This window comes from Bos grunniens, chromosome 14 (genome assembly GCF_055505025.1).
Source record: "Bos grunniens cultivar Pamir isolate PY7600 chromosome 14, Bosgru_T2T1.0, whole genome shotgun sequence".
NCBI lineage: Eukaryota > Metazoa > Chordata > Mammalia > Artiodactyla > Bovidae > Bos > Bos grunniens.
The window spans coordinates 51,927,450-51,954,287 of record NC_141178.1 but is presented as its reverse complement, the minus strand read 5'-3'; the positions used below and the strand labels follow the sequence as shown (position 1 = coordinate 51,954,287).

At 40.7% G+C, this 26,838-nt stretch overlaps 1 protein-coding gene across 1 annotated transcript in view; it reads left to right on the top strand.

Moving 5' to 3' along the window:
- The window catches only part of DNAJC5B (DnaJ heat shock protein family (Hsp40) member C5 beta), a 60,084-nt gene extending 33,930 nt beyond the window's left edge, over positions 1-26,154 (top strand). The window contains exons 3-5 of the mRNA XM_086336785.1: positions 7,551-7,764; positions 12,176-12,347; positions 25,824-26,154. Coding sequence (XP_086192911.1) covers positions 7,551-7,764; positions 12,176-12,347; positions 25,824-25,918 — 481 coding nt within the window. The 3' untranslated portion in view covers positions 25,919-26,154. The remainder of the gene's footprint in view (positions 1-7,550; positions 7,765-12,175; positions 12,348-25,823) is intronic.
- The last annotated feature ends 684 nt before the right edge of the window (positions 26,155-26,838 follow it).

Genomic DNA, 26,838 nt, shown 5'->3' with positions numbered 1-26,838 from the left:
AAACTCTTCAAACCAAAAATGAAAGTAAAACTTCCAACAAAAAAACAACCAAAAAAAAAAAATACACAAAAAATTAAGTTCCTAGAAATAAAGCTAATAAAATATATGCAGAGCTTAAATGGTAAAATGATAAAGTTTAAGTTCCAAATAAGTAGACATACCATATAAATATCAACTCCTAAATTACTCTGCAGAGTCAAACGTAATTGTAATAAAAATCCCAACAGAGTAAGTGTGTGTGTGTGTGTGTGTGTGTGTGTAAACTGACAAGCCAATTCTAAAATTTTTGTGGAAATATAGAAGGACCAGCATAGCCACAGAACTCCTGAAAAACAGCAATATGGAAGAATTTGTTCTTAAATATATCAAGACATATTTTAAAAACACCATACCTAAGACTGTTGTTAGCTCAGAAATAGCCAAATATACTAATGTAGCAGAATAGAGATCCTAAAATATAGGAAAAGGAATTTATATTTTTTAATAAATGATGCTAGGGCAATTGCATATCTAGATTTTTAAAATGAAATTGTATGCTTCCTTTCTACTATTTGAAAATCAACTATAAATGCATCAATGAATTCTATGTGGAAGTCCAATCTATAAAAAGTTTAGAGTTGAAGAGTTTATAGGACAATATATTCCCTAATTCAGGAAAAGACTGATTAATTCAACTAATTAAAGTTAAGAATTTCTGGACATACAGGTGGCCAAAACGCACATGAAAAGATGCTGAACATTACTAATTATCAGAAAAATGTAAATCAAAACTACAATCAGGTATCCCCTCACATAGGTCAGAAAGGCCATCATCAAAAAGTCTACAGATAATAAATGCTTTAGAGGCTGTGGAGAAAAGGGAAGCCTTCTACTCTGTTGGTGGGAAGGTAAATTGGTTCAGCCACTACAGAGAACAGTATGAAGGTTCATTAAAAAACTAAAACTAGTCACCATATGATCCTGCAATCCCACTCCTGGGCATATATCCAGAGAAAATGGTAATTTGAGAAGATACATGCACTCCAACGCTCACCACAGCACTATTTACAATAACCAAGGCATGGAAGCAACCTCAGTGTCCAACAACAGACAAGTGGGTAATGAAGATGTGGTGCATATATAAAATGAAATACTATTCAGCCATAAAAAATGAAATGATGTCATTTGTAGCTGGTGCTACATCATCTTCAGTTGAAACCATACTAAGTGAAGTCAGACAGACAAATATTTGATATCACTTATATGTGGGCTCCAAAATCACTGCAGATGGTGACTGCAGCCATGAAATTAAAAGACGCTTACTCCTTGGAAGGAAAGTTATGACCAACCTAGATAGCATATTCAAAAGCAGAGACATTACTTTGCCAACTAAGGTTCATCTAGTCAAGGCTATGGTTTTTCCTGTGGTCATGTATGGATGTGAGAGTTGGACTGTGAAGAAGGCTGAGCGCCGAAGAATTGACGCTTTTGAACTGTGGTGTTGGAGAAGACTCTTGAGAGTCCCTTGGACTGCAAGGAGATCCAACCAGTCCATTCTGAAGGAGATCAGCCCTGGGATTTCTTTGGAAGGAATGATGCTAAAGCTGAAACTCCAGTTCTTTGGCCACCTCATGCGAAGAGTTGACTCATTGGAAAAGACTCTGATGCTGGGAGGGATTGGGGGCAGGAGGAGAAGGGGACGACAGAGGATGAGATGGCTGGATGGCATCACTGACTCGATGGACATGAGTCTGAGTGAACTCCGGGAGTTGGTGATGGACAGGGAGGCCTGGCGTGCTGCGATTCATGGGGTCGTAAAGAGTCAGACATGACTGAGCAACTGATGTGATCTGATCTGATATGTGGAATCTAATTTTAAAATGATACAAATGAACTTATTTACAAAATAGAAACAGATTTACTGACTGACTGACTTTGTTTGAAAACAAACTTATGGTTACCAAAGGGGAAACAGAGTGGAGAAGCATAAGTCAGGAGTTTGGTATTAACATATACATATTCCTATAGATAGTACTGACTTCCCTGGTGGCTCAGATGGTAAAGCATCTGCCTACAATGTGGGAGACCTGGGTTCGATCCCTGGGTCGGGAAGATCCCCTGGGGAAGGAAATGGCAACCCATTCCAGTACTCTTGCCTGGAAAATCCCATGGACGGAGGAGCGTGGTAGGCTACAGTCCATGGGGTCACAAAGAGTTGGACATGACTGAGCGACTTCACTTCACTTCACTACTATGTATAAGACAGATAACCAGGAAGGACCTACTTTATAGTACAGAGAACTCTACTCAGTATTCTGTGATAACCTATATGAGAAAAGAATCTAAAAAATAATGAATATATGTTTAGATATAACTGAATCACTTTGCTGTACATCTGAAACTAATACAACTTTATAAATCACCTACATGCCAATAAATTAAAAAAAACCAGACTGGTAGAGAGTAGTAAGTAGATCTCACCAGAGTAGTATATGGTATAAGGGAGAGAATTGGGCACTACAATTCTTGGAATTATTCCACTGCCTCAAAATAGGTAGATCTTAGGAGCCTTTGGTAAGTAAAACTATAAATCCATATTGATCTTATCTGCCACTCACTGAATTCATTATGCTTTTCAGTTGAAAGCTGTTATTGGATTTTGAAGTGGAAAGTACAGGTATTGATGCTATTTCTAATATTAGTTATTACTCAGTCGCTAAGTCATGTCCAGTTCTTTGTGACCACATGGACTGCAGCACACCAGGCTTCCCTGTCCTTTACCTCCCAGAGTTTGCTCAAACTCATGTCCATTGAGTCTGTGATGTCATCCAACCATCTCATCCTCTGTTGTCCCTTCTCCTCCTGCCCTTCAATCTTTCCCAGCATCACGGTCTTTTCCAGTGAGTCAGCTCTTCACATCAGGTGGCCAAAGTATTGGAGTGTCAGCTTCAGCATCAGTCCTTCCAATGAATATTCAGGGTTGATTTCCTTTAGGATTGACTGGTTTGATACCCTTGCAGTTCAAGGGTGTCTCATCAGTTTTCTCCAACACCACAGTTATATATGTATGTGTATATATACACACACACACATATATATATCAGTATTAGTTATATATATATCAGTAATCAGTAATATTAGTTATAGCCATCTCAGATTAACAGTGATAAGAGTATAGAAAGATTTGGAATTAAAGGTACACATTCTGATTGAACATTATTATCAGCTTTAAGTATAAAATGAGAAATTACAAGAAAGATCTTTAAGATGAATAGGCAATGTTGGCTTCCCTGGTGACTCAACTGGTAAAGAATCTGCCTAAAATGCGGAAGACCTGGGTTTGATATCTGGGTTGGGAAGATCCCCTGGAGAAGGGAATGCCTACCCACTCCAGTATTCTGGCCTGGAGAATTCCGTGGACTGTATAGTTCATGGGGTAGCAAAGAGTCCACACGACTGAGTGACTTTTACATCACTTCACTTCATATTTAAATGTACTTCAAGCATCCCTCTTTTTACCCTAAATTCCATATGTGTTTTCCTGATGTATGGACAAGGAGGTGAGTCATTGATCGATTAACTTGACTGTGTGACTTTGGCAATTGTGTGAGCAGTTGTGTGACTTTGGTAGCTGCCTCTGTTAGCCATGCTTTCTGAGGATTCCTCGGAGCCAAGAGCATCTGCCAAGAGGAGTCAAAATGCTGCTGATGACAAGGAACTGGATTTGTTACAGATGGAAGTGCTCCAGCCTCTGAATTTGCCAACTTCATTGTTAGAAGAATGTGATAAATGGTTGTGTGCTTCTGCCCTTGTAAGCTGACAAAGATCCAAGCAGCTTAAAATGATAGGCTCCACTGGCTAAGTCTTGGGCAGTGGGCCATCCATCTACAACTGAACCCTAGAAATAAGAAGTGTATATAAAGAGACATTTTCCAGGTTTTTTTCTTTTTTCTTTTAGCCCTTTGCATTTGGTTGTCCTGAACATGATCTCTGGAACTGGTAGGGGGAAATGCTGCAATTGTGTTCCAGGGCACGGAGTGAGAATTCCAGGAATACTGAGCCATTAAAATGAATGTGCTTCAAGAATCCACTTGAGGCTTTTTGATAATGATTGTTGTATTATTGAAGTTTGAGGACTTCTTTCTTCCTTCCTCCTGTTCTAATTTGGCAGTGGGTCATTTAATTAAGAGAGCAAACTCTAAACTCTTAACTATTAAAAGAGCATAAAATTTTTTAGCTGGAGCTTAAAAATGCTTAGGGAAAGAAACTACATGAGTAGTATGTATAATTTTTTAATAACAAAAAAATTACCTATAATCCCAGTTAAGTGTGGTTATAACCTTCCATTATTCTCTTTACTTATTTTTCTGCTATATTTTCCCTATAAAAGGCATATTTACAACAGTCTGTGTGCATATGCACATATGTGCATGTGTACATGTATAATGTGTATATGTGTGTGCACATGTCAAGATCACCAAAGATCTCTATATCACTAAATCCAGCAATCACAGTCGTCATTGCACATGACCTGTCAATGGTACTTGACACAAGTGAGCACTCTCTTCCTTGAAATACTTTGTTCCCTTGGATCCCAAGATCCCATATTCTCCAAATTTTCCCTTCTGTATCATTGGTCTTTCTTTCCTCTTCTCTTTTGTGTTTCTTCCTTCCCAAAACTCAGTCCTTGGACTTATCTTGGATCCAACTCTCTTGGGAATCTTTTCCAGTTTCATGGCTCTAAATACCATCTACTTGCTGAGAACTCCCAAATGTACATCCCCCAGAGTAATTCTCATTTGAACTTCAGGCTCATATATCTCTACTCCATTACACTTGGAAGTCTAACAGGCATCTCAAAGGTGTTCAAATAGAACTCTAAATCCTAGCAAACCATTTCCTACTACTGAAAAAAAAATCTCTTGCCAACTTTTTAAATAGTAACTCCAAACTGCCAGTTACCTGAGCTGAAACTTCGATGCTATCCTTGATTGTTCTTTTCTTTCACATCCCACACCCAATCCATCAGCTAGCCCCCAAGGGGTATCCAGGGTCTGACCACTTCTGACTAATCCACTACCAGACTGGTCCAAACCACCATGAACTTCCCCTGAAAGAGTCTCCTGCTTTTGCACTTGTCCTCTCCAAGACTTGAGTGGTTCTTCTAAACTTAAATTCGGATCATAACCACTTTTCTTCTCAAAACACTCTGGGGCTTCCCATATCACCCAGACCAAATGCCAAAGTCCTTGCAATGTCTTATTAACATTTTCTGTGTCTTACTTTTTCAATTTAAGAATATGTGGGAGGCAGCACAGTGCTCGGGGTTAGACTGCCTGTGTTCAAAGCCTGGCTCTAATTATTAGCTGTATGATGCTGGGCTTCCCTGGTGGCTCAGGAGTAAAGAACCTGCCTGCAATGCAGGAGCTGCAGGTTCAATCCCTGGGTCAGGAAGATCGCCTGCTGAAGGAAATGGCAACCTACTCCAGTGTTCTTGCCTGAGAAGTCCCGTGCACAGCTCAAGAGGATGCAAAATAGTTGGACAGGACTTAGGGACTAAACAACAAAAACATGATGTTGGGCAAGTTACTTAGCCTCTCACCTCAGTGGCTAAATTTCCTCACTATAAAATGGGATTACTATAATTGGTGGTGGTGAAGATTAATGAATTAATATTTATAACATGCTTACAATAATGCTGGCATGTAGCAAACATTATACATTTTTTTAAATGACAAAATTGGCATTTTTGTGCTATTAGCAGAAGATTTTATCATAAATTCTGCACATAAAAAAATGTCTCCAGTAAGCATTTACAGATACCCCAAACATCTCTCAAAAAATAAGGATGAAATGTGTTTGGTTAAACAAATTTAAAATGAACTATAGGGTCACAAAGAGTCAAACATGACTGAAGTGACTTAGCACGAATGCACACATCATTGTTTTATTCTTCTTGTTTATTCTGAGTTCAGAGTTAGAATTTATTATACACCATGATTTATGTTTTTAAACATTTTGGTGCTTTTTAAGCATCCTGATGCTAAATTGCTTATTCATTCACCTACTTCCTAACCAGCAATGCTTTAATTCCTAAAATAGGTGGTTTTTTTTTTTTTAGTTTATTGTATAGATTGGTTTCTAAGATACACTTTATTTTTTTTTTTTTGCTCTACTTATGCCTTTTATTAATGCATTGAAGTGAAACAATTCAATCTACACTGATAAAATAAACAAAAGCTTAAAGTGCATTCCTACATATACCTATTAAATATTATGGGTACAATAGGCAGAGTAAGTCACATGGAATTTCCATAGAGAGTCATACAATTAATTGATTTTGTAGAGGAAAAAACACTACAGACTCAATATTGAACAAGGTTTTATCAATTTAAATCTGTCTGTGGAGGGAGGGGGGAAAGAGTCCCTAGCCAGAGCCTGATCATCATAGCTCAGTTCTTACATCCATTTTACACTTTTAATACTTCATTATAACTGAAGAATAAAGAATACTCACAAACCACCCCCCTCTGCACAACACACACACACAGCAACACAACATATATTCATACCCTTCTGGAACTGCCTTGTGATCCACAGAGGAGAGAAGGCCTTGGACTCACAAGAAAACGTCTACAGATTATTTCAAGTGGGAAGACCTCTTTGAAAAGAGGTCAAATACACATTTGAATACAAGGTAAGTCACAGTGTTTGCCCATAAAAACAAAAGGGAGTTAGGATTTGTGAAAAAATTGTGAATAGGTCATGAAATTTATTCAAGGGTGTATAAATGAGAGATCTTTTTTTAAAAAAACTTTTTATTTTGTATTGAGGTATATATAGCCGATTAACAATGCTGTGGATAGTTTCAGGCGAACAGTGAAGGGAATCAGCCCTTCATGTATCCATCCTCCCCCAAACTCCCCTCCTGTGGAGCCTGCCACATGACATTGAGCAGAGTAAGATCTCTTTTTTTGACAGCTGAGTTTAACTTTTAGAATATGTGGTGTGACGTTTTGTTAATTCTGGAAAAGTCTTGCGGTTCTAAACGAAATTGTGGTGTAAAGGGGTCCTATTGCTGGAACTCTTAAAGGCCTCTGCACATTGAGGTGGACTACACGTGAGCTTCTGGGCAAAAATAAACGTCACATATTTACCAACAGCAAAATCTCTCCGACTCAACAACTGTGCAGCTATAGAGAATTCCTTTGAGGATGTGAGGGGGAAAACAGTACTATTGAGCCTATACGTTAGAAACACGAGTTGACAACAAAACGTTGCTTAAATCAATATTATTGTGAAATTTATCATGTCGTATTTACATGTGTAAAAGATGGACAAATGAATAATGCCTTTCTAGACCGTCATTGTAATTCCTGTTGAATAACACTTTTCCTCACTTCTTTTTAATTTTAAAAGAAACCTTGCTTAGTTAAATCAATATTATTGTGAAACTTATCATGTCGGGTATTTACATATATAAAAGATGAACAATGAATAATGCCCTTCTAGAATGTCATTGTAATTCCTGTTGAATAACACTTTTCCTCACTTCTTTTTAATTTTAAAAGAAAATTGGCCTTAAAACACCATCCAGACAAGAATCCAGATGATCCAGGGGCTGCTGAAAAGTTTAAGGAAATCAACAACGCCCACACAATTCTTACTGACATGTCAAAAAGAAACATTTATGACAAATACGGATCACTGGGACTCTATGTGGCCGAGCAATTTGGAGATGAAAACGTTAATACCTACTTCATGCTGTCAAGCTGGTGGGCAAAGGTGAATCGGATTTTTTGTTTCCCTTGAAAAAAATTTCCTGAAAGGTCATGATATTATTCACTCTGACTCCATCTTAAAGAAAGCCTAACCTTCAGGTCAGTTCAGTTCAGTTCAGTTCATTCGCTCAGTCGCGTCCGACTCTTTGTGACCCCATGAATCGCAGCACACCAGGCCTCCCTGTCCATCACCAACTCCTATTACTAAACTCTTATTAATAAAAGAGCTATCACTTGGACTGAAAGCTGTTATGATATTTAAGGATCATTTTTGCTTTAGCTTACCAAATGATTATAAAATACAGCATGACTTAAAATACTTCTAGACATTAATTATGTTTGAATTTGAAGCTTCAGGTTAATTCTGACTGCCCTCCCTACTCCCATAATGACTAATTAAGAACTGACTCATTGCTGAAAACCAAAAATAATTAATTAGTGTGACAACTGTTTAAAAATTATTATGGGACAAATTTAGCTATGTACTTTCCTATCTATAGCACAGGCTACATCAGTGAACACAATGCTAGGGAGAATGCATGGAAATTATGTCATAGGTTCATGTGAAGCCTGATGTGAGGTACCGGAGAAGGAAATGAAGGGGAAAGGTGAGAATTAAGTGGTGGAGGACACTGAGTTAGAGAGACAGAGAGGGAGAGAGAGGGAGAAAAAGGATAGCTAGTCAAGAGAAAGGCAGCATTGCTAGGACTTAGTGCAATCAGAATTGACTTTTGACAGTAGTGTGATTTCCTAGGAATTCCTCATATAGGCATGTTTGATGATAATTTCGTATTTGTTTACTAGTATTCAGGCTTCCCAAGTGGCGCTAGTGGTAAAGAATCTGCCTGCCAGTGCAGGAGCCAGGGAGACCTGGGTTTGATCCCTGGGTCAGGAAGACCCTCTGGAGTAGGAAGTGGCAACCCACTACCCCAGTATTCTTGCCTGGAGAATCCCATGGACAGAGGAGCCTTGTGGGCTACAGTCCATGGGGCCATAAAGAGTCAGACACAACTGAGCACACACACACACGACTATTCATATCCTTACCTTCTGATTACAGTATATTTACATTTGAATCATACATATAGTCCATTGGCATCTCTTTTTGGACACTTCATGTGCATGTAGTAAGTTTACGGTTCATACATCTTATGAAATCACATGAACTCCCATGTAACATGACACGTTACAACTCAATTCACATGCGTTGTAACAAATAATTTAAGAAACTGCAGATCTCCAGAGTCAGGAGTCATGTTCAGTAGTATTCTGATTGCCACCTTCTTCCACAAAAATAAATCTTGCTAAATTGAGTGGTTGTACATATGCAGGATGAGAGAGGATATCCCTGGTGGTTCAGACAGTAAAGAATCTGCCTGCAATGCAAGATACCTGGGTTTGATCTCTGGGTCAGGAAGATCCACTGGAGAAGGGCATAGCAACCCACTCCAGTGTCCTTGGCTGGAGAATCCCATGGACAGAGGGGCCTGACAGGCTACAGTCCATGGGATCGCAAAGAGTCAGACATGACTGAATGACTAACATTTTCACTTTCATGGGGAGAGCAAGTCTGCAGACTAAAGCCTCCTTCGCCTTCTACAGTCCTCAGAATTCCTTTTCTTGTGGATAAGTGGGGTTCCCACTGAAACCCCCTTTCTTTACTGTTGAGGACTTGGGAGGGAGACAAATTTCTGCCCAGAGGATGTGGGACTTGGAATGAGAATGTAAATATTGTCAATGTCACTTATGATGATAGATTGAATGTTTAAGTAAAATACAGGTTTTTGTGGGCTTACCTGGGAACCTAACCTTCAGATATGACATAATGTCCATGGGAAGGTATGTCCAGAGTTCTAGGTAATTACACACTAGTACCTGATTGCATATTGGAGCCTACATGGATAAAAAGTAGAATCAATTCCCTTGTCCAGGAAGTTGACAAAATTGATCAAAATTCATAGAGTTAAGCAGAAGCTGTAAGTAGTATAAGAAATATGTGTGCTAAGTTGCTTCAGTCTTGTCCAACCCTTTGCAACCTCATAGACTGAAGCCCGCCAGGCCCCTCTGTCCATGGGATTCTCCAGGCAAGAATACTAGAATGGGTTACCATTTCCTCCTCCAGGGTATCTCCCCAACCCAGGGACTGAACACCTATCACTTATGTCTCCTGCCTTGGCAGGCAGGTTCTTTACTACTAGCACCACTTGGGAAGAACAGTGTAAGAGATATACATAAAATAATTCCTGATGTGGTTCTTTAAAAATAAGACTACAAAAAAATCTACCTTCCCTTCTGCTTGTGCCAAAGCCTCATTGCACAGTATCAATCAGAGTGCCCCAGCACATGATGATCATGTTTTAAGTATGCACTACATGTATGAATTAGTGTACCAATTTGAAAATGTGTATTTTAAAAACAATGAACACCTACTTGTATCTTATACTACACTAAGCTCTGTGAGGATAAGGCAAGGTTATTTCTGAAATAGGCAAGCAATCCAGCTGGAATAACTAAAGAACAAAACATGTATTAAAGGAAATTTTCAGAGAGGAGAAAAAATTTGGGAATGGAATAGGAAAAGCAAAAAAGGACAACAGTAGGTAAAGAAAGGAGTAGCATGTTGGGGAAACAGAGCCAGAACACTGCACAGGAGGGTCTTAGAGGCTGTTGGTGAGGAGGAAGCTTTTTTGTACTTTTCAGACTAATTTAAGAGATTTACAACTCTATGAAAATGCAGAGAATCCACAGCAAAAAAACTGTAGGTGTGAGGGTGTATAAAATCACTTCCACTTTCAAATAACATATTTTTAATAAAATCATAAACTTATTTTGCTCAGTTAACAAACATTGCCTTGTTTTCACTCCAGATTAGATTAGGAGAGTATAATCTTTTAATCTTTAACTATGGTGAATTTAGTGAGGAAACTTTTTATATGCTCGTGGGGAAATCCTGGTGTTGTGCACTAGGAGGAAAAAAATCATTTGTTTATCTACTAATCAATAAATACATTCATTCATTCAGTAGGTATTTCTTGTCTACCACACGCCAAATACTAAACCCTGAAGTAGAGGAGGGATTGAAAGATGACTAATATATAGTTCTAGCCTTCAAGAGGCTCATGGTCTGAGACAGAATTATAAACTGATCACTGTCTTAAACTTTTCAGAATAATTGAAAAGTTTTGTCTTGTCAACAAAATAAGACTATGGTGGACATTTGTATGGAATATGGTTGGGGCACAAAGGAGGGAGTAATTGTTCTGGTGCATGAGTGCTAATTCACTTTGGTCATGTCCGACTCTTTGAGACCCCATGGATGTAGCCCACCAGGCTCCTCTGTCCATGGGATTCTCCAGGCAAGAATTCTGGACTGGTTTGCTGTGCCCTTCTCCAGGGGGAATTGTTCTGGGGGAGGTGGGCTTTCCGGAAAGATGACAGAGAGAATCGCTGAGATAAACTTACACACGGAGTGGGTATCTGTTAAGATGACTAGGGAGTGGGGCAGGGGATGTCCAGGCAGATGAGTCCACAGGGAGAGCAGAGCTATGGCAAATACGGCAGGAGGGGAGCCATGCTGGTGCAGGGGAGGCACTGGGAGAGGCCAGACGACCACTAATAAGGAGCTCCAGCTTCTTCTAAAAGGCAAGAAGAGTTGCTGCATGGGTTCACGAGAACACGCACATCAGAAAACTCCAGCAGTGATGTGTAGGCTGGGTTAGAGGCAAGAGTGGCCACAGGTAGGTCAGTTTTGAGGCTACTGAAGTGTCCAGAGCAGATAAGGGAAAGGGAAAGAGAAAGTCGCTCAGTTGTTTCCGACTTTTTGCAACCCCATGGAATCCTCCAGGCCAGAATACTTGAGTGGGTAGCCTTTCAGGATAAGGGGCTCCGTTCTAAAGCCCAACCACTCAGGATACAGATGATAGGGGTGGGGGAGGGTGGGGTGGCGCAAGACAAAGGTCCCGAGGAGAGAGACTGCAGGACTTGGTGACCGAGAGAATAAGGTGGTGGCAGGGCTGGCTATCCATGGCTCTTCTTTGGTGAGAGTGGCTCAGTGCCTGTGGTCAGCTTGTCTGACCTGTAGAGGGTATGTTTTCTGGTTTGTTTTGTTTGCTCTGCTCTTAATAATGATCGCTGTGACTTAAGAATAAAGAAGAAAATGTCATACATCATGACTTTGACTGCAAGTCACTTGTTCCTGGCTCGTTAGGCAAAACTTTATGAGAAATTTGTTTCCAAGGAAACAGAAAAGATAGTCCTCCATGGAATAAGGAATGAGGGTGACTATGTAGTTTGTGGGATGAAAACTGTGATGCCTCCAGGTCTTTGGAGGTACATGGGCAGAACACTTGATTTCTGGGATCTCCTACACCCCTGTATCCCTCACCCCTGTTTTGCTTTGCCTCTCTTTCCTCTAGACTCTGTTTGTCATCATTGGCCTCTTGACCGGCTGCTATTTTTGCTGCTGTCTGTGCTGTTGTTGCAACTGCTGCTGTGGACACTGCTGGACTAAGTCATCGATGCCAGAAGAGGACTTCTACGTGTCTCCAGAGGATCTTGAGGAGCAGATCAAGACAGACATAGCAAAAGGTGGAGTGAGATGAGAATAGAGTAGTGGGTGTCCCTTCATGTGCCTGGCCAAGCACCAAGTCCCATGGTGATGGTTATTGCCAAAGTGAGAGAGATGCAACAACCAAACCGGGGGAAGAATCCCACAGACTTTTTCCTTTGGTACTTGTTTTAAGGAAGATAAGAGGAATTTATCTTTACCAGTCACAGAAAAAAACCAAAAACGGACACTGAAAGAAGCCATGAGATATGCTGATCACAGAGCAAAGGTTCATAGTCACATTATGAGAGAGTGAACCATGGATCCAGGGAGGTTGGGTGGGAATCCCAGGGGTAGGACCGCTAAAGTAGATATTTATCCCAGGAAAAGCACTTCACTCTGTTAGTTTAGGTTCATGCTGTGCTCAGTTGTGTCTGGCTTGGACTATAGGCCACCAGGCTCCTCTGTCCATGGGATTCTCCAAGCAGGAACACTGGAGCAGGTTGCCATGCCCTCCTCCAAGGTATCTTCCTGACCCAGGGGTCAAACCCATATCTCCTGTGTCACAGGCAGATTCTTTACTGCTGAGCCATCAGGGAAGCCCTATTATGTTCAGATCAGATCAGATCAGTCACTCAGTCGTGTCCGACTCTTTGTGACCCCATGAATCGCAGCACGCCAGGCCTCCCTGTCCATCATCAATTCCCGGAGTTCACTGAGACTCACGTCCATCGAGTCAGTGATGCCATCCAGCCATCTCATCCTCTGTCGTCCCCTTCTCCTCCTGCCCCCAATCCCTCCCAGCATCAGAGTCTTTTCCAATGAGTCAACTCTTCGCATGAGGTGGCCAAAGAACTGGAGTTTCAGCTTTAGCATCATTCCTTCCAAAGAAATCCCAGGGCTGATCTCCTTCAGAATGGACTGGTTGGATCTCCTTGCAGTCCAAGGGACTCTCAAGAGTCTTCTCCAACACCACAGTTCAAAAGTGTCAATTCTTCAGCACTCAGCCTTCTTCACAGTCCAACTCTCACATCCATACATGACCACAGGAAAAACCATAGCCTTGACTAGACGAACCTTAGTTGGCAAAGTAATGTCTCTGCTTTTGAATATGCTATCTAGGTTGGTTGTAACTTTCCTTCCAAGGAGTAAGCGTCTTTTAATTTCATGGCTGCAGTCACCATCTGTAGTGATTCTGGAGCCCAGAAAAATAAAGTCTGACACTGTTTCCACTGTTTCCCCATCTATTTCCCATGAAGAGATGGGACCGGATGCCATGATCTTCGTTTTCTGAATGTTGAGCTTTAAGTCAACTTTTTCACTCTCCACTTTCACTTTCATCAAGAGTTCCTCTTCACTTTCTGCCATAAGGGTGGTGTCATCTGCATATCTGAGGTTATTGATATTTCTCCCGGCAATCTTGATTCTAGCTTGTGTTTCTTCCAGTCCAGTGTTTCTCATGATGTACTCTGCATATAAGTTAAATAAACAGGGTGACAATATACACCCTTGACAAACTCCTTTTCCTATTTGGAACCAGTCTGTTGTTCCATGTCCAGTTCTAACTGTTGCTTCCTGACCTGCATACAAATTTCTCAAGAAGCAGATCATGTGGTCTGGTATTCCCATCTCTTTCAGAATCTTCCACAGTTTATTATGATCCACACAGTCAAAGGCTTTAGCATAGTCAATAAAGCAGAAATTGATGCTTTTCTGGAACTCTCTTGCTTTTTCGATGATCCAGTGGATGTTGGCAATTTGATCTCTGGTTCCTCTGCCTTTTCTAAAACCAGCTTGAACATCTGGAAGTTCACGGTTCACATATTGCTGAAGCCTGGCTTGGAGAATCTTGAGCATTACTTTACTAGCGTGTGAGATGAGTGCAATTGTGCAGTAGTTTGAACATTCTTTGGCAGTGCCTTTCTTTGGGATTGGAATGAAAACTGACCTTTTCCAGTCCTGTGGCCACTGCTGAGTTTTCCAAATTTGCTGGCATATTGAGTGCAGCACTTTCACAGCATCATCTTTCAAGATTTGGAATAGCTCAACTGGAATTCCATCACCTCCACTAGCTTTGTTCGTAGTGATGCTTTCTAAGGCCCACTTGACTTCACATTCCAGGATGTCTGGCTCTAGGTCAGCAATCACACCATCGTGATTATCTGGGTCGTGAAGATCTTTTTTGTACAGTTCTTCTGTGTATCCTTGCCACCTCTTCTTAACATCTTCTGCTTCTGTTAGGTCCATACCATTTTTGTCCTTTATTGAGCCCATCTTTGCATGAAATATTCCTTTGGTATCTCTGATTTTCTTGAAGAGATCTCTAGTCTTTCCCATTCTGTTGTTTTCCTCTATTTCTTTGCATTGATCGCTGATGAAGGCTTTCTTATCTCTTCTTGCTATTCTTTGGAACTCTGTATTCAGATGTTTATATCTTTCCTTTTCTCCTTTGCTTTTCGCTTCTCTTATGTTAGGATCTCTATTCAAATAGAAGGGAACGAACATCAAGAGAAGTCAGCAACCCTTGACTTTTCTTCTTTTTGATTACTTTGAAAATGCATTTGGGTAAAACTGGTGGGCGGTAGCCTTCCCTGGAAATTCGGCTTCCTTCATAGCCACACATTCAGAGCTAGCTTCGAACCATGCCAGCATAAAGAATGTCATCCTACAAATGGGACTGTTTGCTAAACTACCTCCATGTGTTTATCAGTGTGTACGCATGGCCATGGGATATTCCTTGTTCACTCACTGAACAAAAAAATGTAAAGAAAGGTAAAATCTCATAGAATTCACAACATCAGGAATACTCCATACTCCCTGGGAAATGCCTTTGTTTAAACAAACTGGAGGCAAACCTGCCATTGTCCTCTCTGTCTTGCAGCCATAATGCCACTGTCATTTTCCCCTGCAGAATGGATCATTATTCTAGATAATAGGCTTTATCACTAAGTCACAGAGAAGCCTGGAAATAAAAGAATTACTTGATAATTCAGGCAGTGATCCCTGGATAAGGGCATGGCAACCCACTCCAGTATTCTTGCCTGGAGAATTCCATGGACGGAAGAGCCTGGTGGGCTACGGTCCATGGGGTTGCAAAGAATCAAACATGACTGAAGCAACTGAGCAAGTACTCAGACAGTGATGCAGGATGCACTTCTGTGGACTGATTCTTTTGATGACAATGAAGCATAAATTCCATGACATGAGACAGAGCAGAGACTGTTTAAAGGTTTCGAGGTACTTTTAATTCCCTATCAAATATGATGCTAAGTAATATCCAATTATTACCCACCCTGAAATGGCAACCCACTCCAGTACTCTTCCCTGGAAAATCCCAAGGACGGAGGAGCGTGGGAGGCTACAGTCTATGGGGTTGCAAAGAGTCGGACACGACTGAGTGATTGAGCGACAGAGCGACGACTCCAGCTTAAAGGAGTCATGTGAACCTGGCTTGGTCTCAGACCATTTCAGGGTTGGGATATCAGAAGGGATGTCTATGCCAGCTGTGACTCCTTCCTATGGGGACCAGCAGGTGGCCAATGTGGCAGATGGGGTTTGCTCCTACCATTTTTTATTACTGCCCCTGCAGCCAAATTGTAGGCCCATGGTCAAATACAATCACAACTTTCTTTTGCTTAATTTGGGATACAAAGGACACATATTTAATGGGGCATACATACCAAAAAAGAGCAAGCAAACTATATTACTTGTGAGTAGGTGAAACAGAAATATATATGTGTAAACTCTTCTTCAGGAAAGAGCCAGGGACTTTGGCATAACTTGCTTAAGAATGATGGGCCCAGTGCACTTCCTTGCCAGTCCAGTGGTTAAGACTCCATGCCCCCAGTCCATGGGACACAGGTTTGATCCCTGGTTAGGGAACTAAGATCCTCCATGGGTAAAGATGATGAGACCAGTGTGTTTTTCGCATCTTCTCTTTGGAGGGAGATGGCAACCCACTGCAGTATCCTTGCCTGGAGAATCCCATGGACAGAGGAGCCTGGTGGGCTACAGTCCACAGGGTCCCAAAGAGTCGGACACGACTGAGTGACTTCCCTTTCACTTTCAAATTGACATTCAGCCCTGCCCATCAACAGAAAATTGGATTAAAGAATTACTGAGCATGACCCCACCCATCAGAACAAGACCCAGTTTATCCCACAGTCAGTCTCTCCCATGAGGAAGTTTCCATAAGCCTCTTATCCATCAGAGGGCCAACAGAATGAAAACCATAATCATAGAAAACTAACCAAACTGATCAAATGGACCACAGCCTTGCCTAACTCAAAGAAACTATAAGCCATGCCATGTAGGGCCACCCAAGATGGATGGGTCATGGTGGAGAGTTCTGACAAAATGTGGTCCACTGGAGAAGGGAATGGCAAACCACTTCCATATCCTTGCCTTGAGAACCCAATGAACAGTATGAAAAGGCAAAAAGATAGGACACTGAATGATGAAGCCCCCAGGTCAGTAGGTGCCCAATATGCTACTGGAGAACAGTGGAGAAATAACTCCGGAAAGAAAGAAGAGACGGAGCCAAAGCAAAAACACCCAGTTGTGTATGTGACCAGTGATGGAAGTAAATTTTGATGCTGTAAAGAACAATGTTGCATAGGAACCTGGAATGTCAGGTCCATGAATCAAGGCAAATTGGAAGTGGTCAAACAGGAGATGGCAAGAGTGAACATCGACATTCTAGGAATCAGGGAACTAAAATGGACTGGAATGGGTGAATTTAACTCAGATGACCATTATACCTACTACTGTGGGAAAGAATCCCTTAGAAGAAATGGAGTAGCCATCATAGTCAACAAAAGAGTCTGAAATGCAGTACTTGGATGCAGTATCAAAAATGACAGAATGATCTCTGTTCATTTCCAAGGCAAACCATTCACTATCAGAGTAATGCAAGTCTATGCCCCATATACTAATGCTGAAGAAGCTGAAGTTGAACGGTTCTAGAAGGTCTACAAGACCTTCTAGAACTAACACCCAAAAGAGATGTCCTTTTCATCATAGGGGACTGGAATGCAAAAGTAGGAAGTCAAGAGATACCTGGAGTAACAGACAAATTTGGCCTTGGAGTACAAAACGAATTGGGGCAAAGGCTAACAGAGTTTTGTCAAGAGAATACTTTGGGCATAGCAAACACCCTCTTACAACAAGAACAAAAGAAGACTCTACACATGGACATTACCAGATGGTCAATACTGAAATCAGATTGATTATATTCTTTGTAGCCAAAGATTGAGAAGTTCTATACAGCCAGCAAAAATAAGACTGGGAGCTGACTGTGGCTCAGATCATGAACTCCTTATTGCAAAATTCAGACTTAAATTGAAGAAAGTAGGGAAAACCACTGGACCATTCAGGTATGACCTAAATCAAATCCCTTACGATTATAATGTGGATGTAAGAAATAGATTCAAGGGATTAGATCTGACAGACAGAATGCCTGAAGAACTGTGGACAGAGGTTCATGACATTCTACTGGAGGCAGTGGTCAAGATCAGCCCCAAGAAAAAGAAATGCAAAAAGTCAAAATGGTTGTCTGAGGAGGCCTTACAAATAGCTGAGAAGAGAAGCTAAAGGCAAAGGAGAAAAGGAAAGATATATCTATCTGAACACAGAGTTCCAAAAAATAACAAGGAGAGATAAGAAAGCCTTCTTCAGTGATCAGTGCAAAGAAATAGGGGAAAACAATAGAATGAGAAGGACTAGAGTCTTCTTCAAGAAAATTAGAGATACCAAAGGAACGTTTCAGGCAAAGATTGGCACAATAAAGGACAGAAATGGTATGGACCTAACAGAAGCAGAAGATATTAAGAAGAGGTGGCAAGAATACACAGAAGAACTGTACAAAAAAGATCTTCATGACCCAGATAACTACAATGGTGTGATCACTCTTCTAGAGTCAGACATCCTTGAGTGTAAAGTCAAGTGGGCCTTAGAAAGCATCACTACGAACAAAGCTAGTAGAGGTAATGGAATTCCAGTTGAGCTATTGCAAATCCTGAAAGATGATGCTGTGAAAGTGTTGCACTCAATATGCCAGCAAATTTGGAAAACTCAGCAGTGGCCACAGGACTGGAAAAGGTCAGTTTTCATTCCAATCCCAAAGAAAGGCACTGCCAAAGAATGCTCAAACTACCACACAATTGTACTCATCTCACATGCTAGCAAAGTAATGCTCAAAATTCTCCAAGCCAGGTTTCAGCAATACGTGAACCGTGAACTTCCAGATGTTCAAGCTGGATTTAGAAAAGGCAGAGGAACCAGAGATCAAATTGCCAATATGTGTTAGATCATTGAAAAAGCAAGAGAATTCCAGAAAAACATCTACTTCTGTTTTATTGATTATGCCAAAGCCTTTGACTGTGTGAATCACAACAAACTGTGGAAAATTCTGAAAGAGATGGGAATACCAGACCACCTGACCTGCCTCCTGAGAAACCTGTATACAGGTCTAGAAGCAACAGTTAGAACTGGACACCGAACAACAGACTGGTTCCAAATCAGGAAAGGAGTACATCAAGGCTGTATATTGTCATGCTGCTTATTTAACTTATATGCAGGGTAGATCATGTGAAATGCTGGGCTGGAAGAAGCACAAGCTAGAATCAAGAAAGCCAGGAGAAATATCAATAACCTCAGATATGCAGATGACACCACCCTAATGGCAAGCAAAGAGGAACTAAATAGCCTCTTGATGAAAGTGAAAGACCAGAGTGACAAAGTTGACTTAAAACTCAACATTCAGAAAACTAAGATCATGGCATCTGGTCCCATCACTTTATGGCAAATAGGTGGGGAAACAATGGAAACAGTGAGAGACTTCATTTTTTGGGCTCCAAAATCACTGCAGATGGTGACTGCAGCCATGAAATTAAAAGATGCTTGCTCCTTGGAAGAAAAGCTATGACCAATCTAGACAGCATATTAAAAAGCAGAGACATTACTTTGCCAACAAATGTCCATATAGTCAAAGCTATGGTTTTTCCAATAGTCGTGTGTGGATGTGAGAGTTGGACCATAAAGAAAGCTGAGCACTGAAGAATTGATACTTTTGAACTGTGGTGATGGAAAAGACTCTTGAGAGTCCCTTGGACTGCAAGGAGATCCAACCAGTCCATCCTAAAGGAAATTAGTCCTGAATATTCATTGGAAGGACTGATGTTGAAGCTGAAACTCCAATACTTTGGCCACCTGATGTGAATAACTGACTCATTGGAAAAGACCCTGATGCTGCAAAAAACTGAAGACAGAAGGGGACGACAGAGGATGAGATGGTTGGATGGCATCACCGACTCAATGGACATGAGTTTGAGTAAGCTCTGGGAGCTGGTGATGGTCAGGAAGGCCTGGCGTGCTACAGTCCATGGGGTTGCAAAGATTCGGACACAGCTGAGTGACTGAAAAGTTCTGAAAACTGACATTAGGTCATGTCAGGGGTCACTGGGATCTCCTATAATATCCATCAACCCAGTCCATCACAGGCAGAGAACAGAAAGGAGCAGTGACACAGGAGAGCACCGTCACTGTCAGCCCGTGCGTCGTCCTTATCTCTCCTTACAGCGTGGAAACCAAAACTGGGTGAATTAAATCTAGATGTCACAAATCCAGTGTTTCACTCTTCTCTGAAGAGCCACAGAGTCTTTCCTTTTTAAATTAGACAAAAGCTCCACCCAGTCATTTCAGCAGACCTTCTCTGTAGAAGATTTCCTTTCTGGAACAGAAACACATACTCAGTGCCAAATGCCACCCACGTTTCCTTCCTACAGAGTTGTTGGTGATGAACTTATGTGCCATTCACTGTCCTCAGTTCTGACACTCCAGAGCTACCAGTTCCATTGCAAAGGTCAGATTACAGACTAAGTAAATCATGAACCCACTTGACTGTGTTACTATAAGCCTTAACCAAAAGGAAAAGCTCTATCCTATTCTGAAGTATTTTAATGCACAATTATTCTAGGTTTTTGAGGGCCAGAAACATAACACAATCTGTACAGTCCTTTTGGAGAAAAAAAAAAAAAAACATAAAATTACAAATACAAAATTATATCTGAAAGCGAATATCTATCATGAAAAAAAGAAATTACAAAAAATTGCAAGGCTTAAAAACTCATAAACATCTTAAATGTCACAAATTTTGAAAAATAGCAATAGTTTAATTAACTGCCTGGCACATCTTTATAGTACTCCCTGCCATACTTTCTGGGTACATCTTCTTTCATTGCCTCTTTCTTTAATAGCAATTTCATTAACATCATTTACTGTAGGGGCAATAGAAAAATAATTGTCTTTCCTCTAGCATGTCTGTTCAAAATTTGTTTTTTATTATTGGTAGATTAGAAAAATTTCAATTTTACATCTCATTATTGATAAAGTTGTCTAACTTTTTAGGGATGTTATCAAATTTAAGAAAACTCCTATCCAACTTATTTCATACATAAGATGTAAAATTTGGAAGAATTTTTCTACAGACCAAGTTTGAATACACATTTGAAACCCTGTTGCCCCTCCATCACCCGGTGCTTCCAGGATCAGAGCACACTGGACACATTCATAGAGTGTGACACCATGTCTGGTGTGGATCTTCAAGTCTCTTAAGCAATTAAATCGGGATGTTGAGTTACAGAAGTTATCTCTAAGGCCACTTCTACACGAGTATGGCTAGCAGTAATTATACACAGAATTGCTACAAACCACAAAAACATACCCCACAGTTTCTGGTCAAGAGTCGTGGTACAGGGTGGCATTTGCAGATTTACTTGGGTTATTGGGTCTGTTTCATCCATGCAAAAAGGTGTAACCCAACTTCTACCCTTAAGAAATAAAGGAAGGAAGTTCAAAACAGTGGCATCTTCAATAGTCTCTGCAAACTTTAGAACTTGTAGACTTATGCCCATCTCTTTCTCAAAATAAAAATAAAATCCCAGTGGGTTTCTAGGAACACAGGGGAATTCTATTATTCTTATTAATCAACTAGGAGCAAAGAGAAGACAGTATCTTGGCAGGTTGCCCATCCCTCCCTTTTGTCTTGGAAAATTTAAAGCTTGAAAGATAAAGGTAATGAATATCACAAATCAGAAGTTCTACTTTGTGAAATTTCGAGCACTATATGTAAAACAAGCTCATCTAGACCCTATACTCTTCTGTTAGATGAAGGATACAATGAAGTCAAAATTCTACTACCTGAGACAGAACACCTTTCCCTAGGCCTGTGTGTATGTGTGTGTGTGTGAGAGAGAGAGAGAGAGAGAGAGAGACAGACAGACAGAGATAGGAAGGAAGGAAGGAAAGAAAAGAGGAAGGAGGTATAGAAACAGGAGCATAAATGGAAACCTAGCTTCACTGAATACCCTGGCAAAGAGAACCGAAAATACAAAAGATAAATTCCGTTGTTGTTTTTTTTTTCCCAAGCACTGGTCCTCAAACGACGAATTAAAACCCTAAAATTTCCTTGTGGAGTCATAATTTCCCTATTTTTCTTTGAAGGCAAGGGAATACAGTATTTAAGGGAGAAGATGTTATAGTGTGCTGACCTTGGATCTAAAAACGTGAGAGTCAGTGCAGAGAAAAATCTGTTGACTGCTTAGCTGCTCCTGCCAGTCACCTGGATGAAGCCCAAATAAATTCACAGTCACTGAGCTGAAGAGGCCATATGGCTTGTAATTAGACTCACCCTCAGCCAAGATATTGAGACATTTATTACTATTCAGCATTCATCGCACTTTACTGGCCAGTGAAAGGGCACCAAGGAAGAGATTAAATTCATCCTTCCTCTTTTCACCAATCCCACTCAATCCCCTTCCTAACCATCCCCCAATCCAAAGGGTCTGATTTCTAAAAATAATTTATGGAAAATAACTGTGGTAACTAGTCCAAAGCCCTTTGCTGATAAAGACTGTGCCTGCAATGAGGAAGACCCAGGTTCCATCTCTGGGTCAGGAAGATCCCCTGGAGAGGGAATAGCTACCCACTCCAGTTCTTGCCTGGAGAATCCCATGAACAGAGGAGCCTGGCTGACTATTGTCCACAGGGTTGCAAAGAGTAGGATACAACTGAATAGCTGACAGTTCCACTTTCCTTTTTTTTTTTTTTTTATGTTGTCATTTTTGACACTATGCCATTTTTTTTTTAATTTTTAATTTTTTTTTTTACTTTACAATATTGCATTGGTTCTGCCACACATCAACATGAATCTGCCATGGGTGTACGTGTGTTCCCCATCCTGAACCCCCCTCACTTTCTATATGAAAATATCAAGTAAGCATCACCGAGGCCCAGGCCTGGGGAGCAGGACGAGTGAGTCAGCTCAGAATACTGCCCTAGAAGCAGTTCAAAGTGGACCCAAGGCTTTTTCAAAGTTTGCCTGCTAAGGTTCAGTGAACAAATTTACTCGACAGGTTTATCAAGATAGTCTTTCAACCACAAACAATTATTGAGCACTTTTTGCTAGGGGCTAGAGCAAAGATGCCGTCCCTGTGGTCTTAGACCTGACCGTCTAGCAGAGGAGATGGGAAGACAAACAGTAAAGAAATAATCACACAACAAGCTAGTTAACTTAGAGGTACAGTAAGTGTGCCAGAGGAGAAGCACGGGGGCTGTGACAGTGAACACTAGGGGGCCTGACCCGGAAGCAGGTAAGGACCGCTTCCCAGAGGGAGAGACACTTAAAGCTGAAAACTTTGAGGAGGAGAAGTTAAGGGGTAGGAGATTATGGGGATGGAGAATCCTAGAAGAGAGGAATCCTTTTTTTTTTTTTTTTAAGTATTTTATTTTAAAATTTTATTTATTTGGCTGTGGGTCTTCTAGTTGCAGCACACAGGCTTAGTTGCCGCCAGGCATGTGGGATCCTAGTTTCCCGCATCCCCTGCAATGGAAGGTGGATTCTTAGCTACTGGATCACCAGGGAAGTCCCAGAAGGGAGGAATCTTGATAACTGGCACAGCACAATCTCTCTTTATCCTATGGACAAGAGGGTAAATGGAGCTGTAGATGCTGGGCAAGACGGGGATAGTCTTATTAGGCTGTTCTATTGCATAGTTTTTATCAAGAAATAGAATGAAGTAGAAGTTATGCAGAGATCATATTTGCAAATAATCCCAAACTGGGCTACATCCAGACAAGGGCTCATACCATCAAAGCAAAATGTGAAAAGCAGAAAACAGCTGGAATCCCGGAAAGTTTGCTAGACAAGAGCAAGAGCCGTAGGATTTAACTAGGAAGAGGGGAGAGGGAGTTGAGAGAAAACCCAGAAGGTTCTGGGGAAGAAAAGCAAAAAGATGGTATCAGTCGCTCAGTCATGTCCGACTCTTTATGACCCCATGAACTGTACTCTTTGAACACCACCAGGCTCCTTTGTCCATGGAATTCTCCAGGCAAGAATACTGGAGTGGGTAGTCATTCCCTTTTCCAGGGGATCGTCCCAAACCAGGGATCGAACCTGGAGGTGAAATATTATTCAACCTTAAAAAGGAATGAAGTACTGAAAAATACTATAGGGTGAAAGAACCTGGAAACATTATGCTAAGTGAAAGAAGCCAGACGCAAAAGGACAAATACAGTATAACCCCATCTACATGAAATATCCAGACTGGTAAACTCATGGAGGCAGAAAGCATATTGGTGGTTGCCAGGGCCTGGGTTGGGGGGTGGGGGAGAGGAGGGGAGGAGGAACAGGTAACAACTGCCTAATATGTACTGGGCTTCCTTTGGGGAACTGTTTTGCAACTAGATAGAAGCAGTGAATTATATATTTAGTGTATTATGAATGTACTAACTTGTTCACATTAAAATGGTTTGTTTTATGTTATGTGAATCTCACTTCAATTAAAAAATATCTGTAGTAGAGGAGAGGGGTATACCAAGAGTTGACTACAGAAAGAAGCTAAACACCCTTTCTTCAGAAAAGGAGAAGGTTCTTTGTTTCCTGCAAATTCACTCATGAGGCAAGGAGCAGAGGATACCACAAAGCATCAATATTCACAAGTGTGGGGAAACAGGAAAGTTGATCATCAGCCTTTATGCCAGCTATCTCGAGAACAGTACACTGTTAGTGGCTAAGACAGGAAAGGGCTTTGAATTACACAGTTCCATTTCAAGCCCCAACTCTGTTAGTTACTGGTAGAGATTTGGGGGGTAATTCACTTATTTTATCTGTTATTGTTTCTACTTATCCAGCATATACAAGCAAATATTACGACCTGATTATTGCCATTACCTTTAAGTTCTTTGCTTGCTGTTCCCTCTTCAGAGGTAACTCTTATTTTAAATCGTGTTTGATCATTTTCCTTTTTAAATCTCAATCTTATTGAGATGTTTACTTGACATACAACACTGTATGAGTTTGAAGTGTCAGTGCAGGATTTGAAGCCTTTCGGGGTCTGATTAAGCCTTTTGTTGTTTCTACTGGCTCTTACCCAGTCTTCACTGTTTCTATTTTTAACTTCCACTCACTCTCACCCCCTTCTCTCAGTCTCTCTCCTCTTTCTCCTTATCTCTCCTACCTGTTTTAACTATGAGTTTATTTCTTGCAATTTGCTGGGGATTCTTTAAGGCTTGGGTTGAAGGTTGGGGTCATCCACTTCTGCTCAGTGCTTTTGCACTGGACCATTTTAAACTAAATTTTCAGCCTGAAGTTTCTTGGAACACATAGGTATTATAAATTTGGTCTGCCAAATTGTCTGCTCACTGACTTGCCAATAAACATTTTTAAAAAGGCTCTTCCCTGCTTCACAAAAACTCAAGACCAGCACATTTCCTTGTAGATTTAGGAGTATGGTGCTTTAGACACCACATAATCATCCAGGGTACTAGCTTTTTGTGGACTTGTGGCTTCTCTGTTGGCCCAGAAAGTAAAGAATCCACTTGCCAATGCAAGAGACCTAGATTTTATCCCTGGGTTGGAAAGATCCCCTGGAGTAGGAAATGGCAACCCACTCCTGTATTCTTGCCTGGAAATTCCCATGGACAGAGAAGCCTGGTGAGCTACAGTCCATGAGGTCGCAGAGTCAGACACAACTGAGCAAGTAACACTTCACTTTTACTTTTGTGGACAACTTCTATAAGACTCCTCACCTAAGCAAGCTCTGGGTTTTGACCTCTCTCCCAACCAGGGCCATATTTGCAATTGTCCACTGCACAACTCTAGGAGGTACTTTTCATGTAGACTTAACAGGTAGTCTATATGACATGGGTGGTAGCCCTGTCCTCATACCCACAAAATGATAACTAAAGCTTAAGTTTATTGGTTTTAGAAAATTGCCTTGGGGTGAAAGTTGCCTTTAGTGCTTTGGTTTTAAAATTTTATAACTGAAAGAACTTAAGTGAAGAATAAAGACTATAAATCCTCCCTTTTGAAGGCCTTTAAAAGGTAGGATCCTCAATATTTTAGGAATTGAATTGGCTTGCCAATCATCACTTCAACAAAAATATCTACCACTTGCCCCCGTTAAAGGAAACATAACATGCTACGAGGGTGCTTATTGGTTTTCTTTGTTTATTTTTAGATATGGACTTTCCAGTTGTTCTCCAGCCCACAAATGCAAATGAGAAAACACAGCTAATCAGAGAAGAACCTCGAAGTTATTGTACAGACTCTTAATATTGAGCCCACTGGGGGTCCACAGTACCTCCTCTTGGTTCAGCCATGTCTCCAGGTGGTCTTGCTGGGGGAGGGGAGGGGACATGAAATGCTGTGAACTTTTCCACATTTGTATTTTATCTTTAGGTTAAGGAAAGATGACTGCTACATAATTTTCTCAGTATGCAGAGTCACTCTTTGAGTAGAATTCCTAATGGAAACACATTCCATTTTGATGAATAAAGGCCTGAAGAGTTGTTTTATGCTCCTTGCCTGAGGTAAGACAGTGGCATTGGACAGGCTTTTTGAGCCTTCCCTTTATGTGAGCCAGACCTCAGTCCTCAAGACTACAGTTGTATTCTGAAACCAAAGCCACTTTTCATCTATTTAACTAAATGCAGTATTAACATCTGCCTTTAAATATCATCAGCAAAACATACATGAGAATTTAGGAGGAATTTCTTGTGTGTGTAGAGATTTTTTTCCTGTCATATACAATATGGCCACAGAAATATTTCAGGAGGCAGGAAGAAATTATTAGGTAAAGACAAATCATATTAACGTATAGTTTTGAAAGATTACAAATTATCACTTACTGAAAACTAACAAACCAGGAAGAAAGAAGTTTTCTGTGTACTTTTAGATGGGCATAAAAATAAAAACAGAACTTCAGCCCTGTGAAATGTTATAAATGATCCCCAAAAAATCATTTTGGGCACAAAACAGCCCCCAACAATGTGTCTGACAATTGTAAGTTAAACTATTTTTTGTCCAACAGGCTTAGATCAGCCACACTAAGACAAAGAAACACATGAGGTAAAGGACAGAATTCTAAATTCTATAATTTAAATTTAAAGGCATATCACTTATCCCATTTTCAGCCATGACAGTGATCAGAAATACTGCCCGTGTTGAACATCTATGCTCACAGGTCATCTCTG